This window comes from Theobroma cacao, chromosome 4, assembly GCF_000208745.1.
Source record: "Theobroma cacao cultivar B97-61/B2 chromosome 4, Criollo_cocoa_genome_V2, whole genome shotgun sequence".
Taxonomy (NCBI): Eukaryota; Viridiplantae; Streptophyta; class Magnoliopsida; order Malvales; family Malvaceae; genus Theobroma; species Theobroma cacao.
The window spans coordinates 539912-545444 of record NC_030853.1 but is presented as its reverse complement, the minus strand read 5'-3'; the positions used below and the strand labels follow the sequence as shown (position 1 = coordinate 545444).

The window sequence follows — 5533 nt, the reverse complement described above, 5'->3', positions numbered from 1 at the left end:
AACTAAATTCGTGATTTTTATATTAAAAGTAATAAATATATAAATATATTTATAACTATTTTGTCATGTGAATAAAAAAAATACACTTACACTTAAAAAGACAAAATCATAATCTCCTTACTTAAAACACCAAATTTGAATCCCCTTCTCTTAATTTCAAACAAAATTAATAAGCATTTATATCAAACCTTTGAATACCGAATATTTAGACGAAAATTGAATGTAAAGTCAATTTGAATTTCATGTTTAATTTTCCTCAATCAAAATTAAAAAAAATAAAAAAGAAAAAGATTATTATTATTATAACTTATAAATTCTTTAATTCCTGATGGATTGTTTTCCTTATGGAACTCTACTTCGACATCGACCAATAGGATGCATGGTTGATAAAGGGAACAAGATTAGGGTGGGAGTACTAATGGAAGGGAGCACCCTTGAGAATCAGTGCTTCCAGCTTCCAGGCCTCCAACCTAAGTGACACTCAACAAAAGCATTCATACAACCTCTGAATGTTGCAAAGTGCCTAAAATGAGCAGAATGTTTCTCTCACTTCATAAATTGTCATCAATTAGGATCTATCACTCGTTTCATAAGACAGAAGATTTGCTTAGGACCTTGAAAAGAACTCATGTGCTTCCTGGTAGCGATCTAATACAACATTGTAGAGGGGATGGATGGGTTCCAGAAGATTGGAATATGAACCTAATATGGCACTTGTCAAGGGCGGAGAATCCTCATCTTCTGACCAGCTATGTTGACACACTGAAAGGCCGCTTAGACAGTAACATGTGTGGTAATGATCTCTAGACTTGCCAGGTTTGTCTCTGAGTCCACCACCAGGCTCCTGCATTCACAACAACACGTTAGGATCTAAGCCCTTTTGACTAACTCATGTGAGGCCTAAATTGATTCCGTTTTTGAGAAAGTGAAGATAATTTTTTAACCAATTAGCAACCCTAATCTACTCCTTATGTTTGGTAATAAAACCTGTGCGCATAAAAGAATGTATTGCTGCAAGGCCAAGCAGTTGAAAAGAGGTTCCACTTTTGCACGCCTCTTGCTAGAATTATGATCAATATTTTCAACAACAACTGGACAGGAAGCATCATGTGGCTCTGCAAACCAAAAGAAAAAAAAAATTAAAATACAATTCTCATGAATTCTCAGAAACCAAGCAAAGGATAGCCAGACAGAATCATGGACTGCTAAAGCAGCCTACCTCCCTGCTCAAAATGGCTGCCAGCCTGAGATGAATCCTCGTTCAAACCTTCTGCTCCTGTTGCATCTGATGATGCAGTAGTTTGTGGACTTCCTGCACCACTATCTTCTCCATCACCCATTGGAACCGATTGTTCCCCCTTAGTTGATTGTAATCTTTTTAATAATGCAAATACACCTCCCTGGCCACTTCCTTGGTTATACTTCACTTACAACTCGTTAAAAACATGAATGAGATGAGCAGAAATAGAAATAGTACCTGCCAGAAGGAGTAACAACCATCAACCAGTTTATTAGTTCTACCCTGAAATCCGCCCTCCACTCCTTGTCGGAAAACCACCCAATCCTGTAGAAGAACTCAGAACACATGATTATTAATGCAAGCACAAGAGAATGCTATCATAGTTTGTACGAAGCAAGATAATAGACTCAATGAAGAGCAATGATGTGGTCTTACAATTAAGCTAGACAAATCCAGACGGTCAACCTCATTGATTAGAATCATTGTAGCCAACCCACAAAAGGTGTACCTGATGAATAAATTGTCAGAACTTGTGGAGGCTTTCTCATACTGGATACTAGCAATCCCACAAGCAACAAATTGGCATATGCTATACATGAGGAAGTAAACAATGAACACAATTTCTAGGATAATTATCAAATAATTGGTGAAAACAGGTAAATCAACATGCAATGATGAGAGCAGAGCAGAACATACCCTCCATGAGCTTCAGAACCAGGTTCCCCGGCAATGCCCCCTTCATAAGTCTGACAACTTCAAAGAGAGGCAACAAACTCCTTCAGTCACATAGAGAACACAAAAGGCAGCAAGACACAAATCAGGTGACTGTTAACGGTATGCATCCAAGCCATGCATTCCATGATACTATTATATACATGCAGAAGAACACGTTCATCGATGCCATTGAAGCAGAGCCGCAGCAGTGGAATATGGATATTAAGAGCTTTTCTTGGTTATAACAGTATAGTCATACTAACAAACTGTCACTCAGTCCTGAAATGCACCCAAATTAACTACAACTTTTAAACAACATAAACAGGCCCATGCAACAAAAATATAAAAACAACACTAGTGATAAAAAGCCCCCATGTTCCAGACTCTCTTTGCAGTATTAAAATTTTGATATCTTAACTGACCGGGCCTTTCCTGACATGTTTAACTGCTATAGGAGAATGTGATATATGACTAGAGGTTCCAACCTTAACCACCTACATGAGGCTTTTACAATTTTATGCATGTCACACCACAAAATGAGCTTTCTAGCAGCAATAAAACAAAGGCAAAGGACATGGAAACCAATTAAACCTAATACAAGTTGAAGATGAAAGGGGGAAAAACAAATTAGCTGCCACAAGTCACAAGCTCAAAATGCAAAGTAAAACTAGATACTGACCTTAAGATGTAATTCCCAACATCTTGAACAAGATCATCATCCAAAATATTCAGGAGACTGGCAACCTGGAAAAGACAAGATGGCTGGCTTATTGCAAACATAGAATAAGCTGAAAAAAGAAAACTGATGAAAGGTATGTGCAACCCAAAAGAAACAATGTATGTACAATGATAGTGGAGCTTCCTAATAAAAAAATTTGTAATATTAAACTTTCAACATGACTCCTCACTTACTGAGATGGCTGTATAACATGCTCGAACATCAATTTCTCCATCATCATGCATTCTGCCAAAAAATTCATCGAGAACGCTTAAAATTTCACTCTAAACACTTGTTTAAAAGGAAAAAGTGATGAACAAGTACATTTTCTTAATAGCAAGTACTACCAATGCCCCATACTTCAGTGTAGATTGGTTCAACTACAACATCACATTAACCTTTGAATACAAAGTCATTCTCTAGCAAAGCAACTTAAAAGACAAGAAGTAAATTTCAAGTTTACGTCTATTAGAAGGTGATTCAAACTTTAAAAAGAAAAAAGAACAAGGAAAAGTCACACCTGAAGGCCCCGTTAGGGTCTTTCATTCGCCGCAAAAATGTGTACAGTTTTTCTCTGAAGGAAATTTCAAATTTCCATCAAATCACTTCCAAAATGGACTTAAAATACTATCGTTGAATAAACTGACCACCTATTAATTGAACACAAAGCTTTGTCACCACCCAATGTAACAAGTGAATTGACTGCAGCATATGTTGTTGCAACATGAGGCATCTGGAAAAAGAAATTCTAATGTCAATTAGTCTCTCATATACACATAAAATTAGGGATGTCAACAGGTTAGCCATTGTCGGGTATCTGAGGGTACCCAACCCAACAACATAGGGTTCAGGTACCAATATTCCAGTCAGTTTATCAATTAAATGAAAACTTGTAAAGGGTGGGATTCAAACATGGGTGAGAAAGGTAATTGCTCCAAGCCTTTGCCAACTTAACCAACAAATATATAATGATATTGATATTGAACGAAATTTATTTCTTCTCCCACTTTAAACCCCAAATGAATTTTAATTTATCTATTCTCTAACCCTAACTCATACCAAACCTAAAACACCCAAAGTGATCCCATCTCTTTGGTTTGTCGCTGCTTGCCTAACCCAAATTTTTTTTCAGCCAAAGCAATCACCACTCCCCTAAACCAACTGCCACATGCCAGCGTTGGTTACTCTGCCAGAGTGAAAGGAATTTTTTCACGCTTCTCATCTCTTTGTCGTTGGCCTATCGCAGTTGGAGCCCCTTTTGCCTCTAGGTTCATAATTGGGTATGTTTATATCCATTATTCGTTTACTTTGTTTTTTATTGCTTGGTTGACAGTGGCAATTAGCAAATGATTCTATCTTTAGATGGAGCTATGCATACATGAGTTATCTAGGATGTTTTGCATCAATAAGAATCAATTAAAAATAGGCCACTCAAATTATTACTGTTAGCATACAAGAATATAGTAGGTTAGAATTTAACAATGATCATATCCAGAATTTACTTGCCTGTCCAGGTCCACCACCATACCCACCGTTTGGATCCTAATAGCGATAACAATACATATAAAAATAAAAAGAATATCAGATATCCATTCGAAGAAAAAATTTAGACACCAAAGAAAACAAACTTGTAATAAGCACCAAGCTCAAAGCTGCTAAGAGCTGGAGCAGAGCACAAACACAAGAAGTGCCAATCCATGTGCGTGAGCACACACTGTCTGCAAATAATGCAATCTTATTCCCATATAAACCAAGCATACACCTAATCCATTAATCATATTCATAAAATAAGAATCCACAAACCGCAAACTTAAAAAACATTATAAATTAAAAAAAGTGAATAAATCTTCTACCTGACAACGACTAAGAAAATCAATAGTATTATCTTCCAATTCAGGATCTAGAAACTCATCCATTAAAGCAATCGAATGAATAATCCAATAACAAAGCCAAGGCCGACTGCACATTAAACAATCAAATTTATTAAAATTACATCCAATTTTAATTAATTAATACTAATTCAAAATTAGCTAAAAAAACGATTTACTTAGCATCTAATACACAGAAAGAAGGACCGAGATGTTTTAATCCGTTTGTTAAGTACTCCACGTGATTTTCCCGTTGAAGCTCCAACCTGTCAAAAAATCGAATTGAAATTAAAAATAAGAGAAAATTCAATGAAACTTTGTAGGGCTTTAGGGATTAACATGAAGGACTGGGAGCTGGGAGGCATATCGTAGAAAGCTTTGTATATGTTGAAGACTTGTTGCTCAACCAATATCTGATCGCGCTGAGTCACGGTTAGACTCGGGAACGATTCCATGGTTTCAAGATCGCTGGCGGTGACACAGTGGACTCAGACACTGAGCTGGTAACTCGCTTTTTCTTGCAGACGAAAAGCAAGAAAGAAAAAGGGAAAAAGAAAATATAAATAAAAAATTATGGGAGACAATGTTCACTGTTTGGTAACGGAGATACGGTCTTGAATCATATTCATTTCTAATTAATTAATCCGGAATCATCTGGGGGCGGGCTATGTTTATCCACCTTACCCAGATAGCTACTCCAAATTGTTTTTGTTTTTAAATAAATTTTTTGGTCAAAGGTATGGTCAAATTTGATGACTGTGCGACGTAGGGTAATTATATCTCTTTTTTAGGAGAGGATAAACTTAGAAGAATATTTTATTTAATAAAAGGAGACAAGGGAGGCCCATAATGAACATAGAACACAGTGTTTTCAGTTCCAAATAGTACGGCGGACGCACAATGGATTTGACGATTTCGTAAAACAAGCATGGAACAACTTGGATAACATCCGCATTGCGTTGGTGAATTTCTCGCAGAAAGCAAAGAAGTGAA

The 5533-nt window shown here is 36.6% G+C and overlaps 1 protein-coding gene across 2 annotated transcripts; it reads right to left on the bottom strand.

Moving 5' to 3' along the window:
- Window positions 277–5189, bottom strand: LOC18600750 (protein farnesyltransferase subunit beta). 2 transcript variants are annotated; one of them, XM_007031389.2, is made up of 14 exons: window positions 4880–5189; window positions 4720–4806; window positions 4526–4631; window positions 4179–4214; window positions 3323–3405; window positions 3193–3246; window positions 2867–2918; window positions 2634–2698; window positions 1937–1993; window positions 1676–1829; window positions 1478–1564; window positions 1220–1400; window positions 988–1115; window positions 277–844 (listed from the first exon to the last, which is right to left on the bottom strand). In XM_007031389.2, the coding sequence occupies exons 1-14, from the start codon at window positions 4993–4995 to the stop codon at window positions 608–610; spliced, it is 1443 nt and encodes a 480-aa protein (XP_007031451.2). In that variant the 5' UTR covers window positions 4996–5189; the 3' UTR covers window positions 277–607. The 2 variants fall into 2 exon arrangements, with proteins under 2 accessions (XP_007031451.2, XP_007031452.2); XM_007031390.2 differs by having other exon boundaries at window positions 1676–1748; window positions 4880–5186.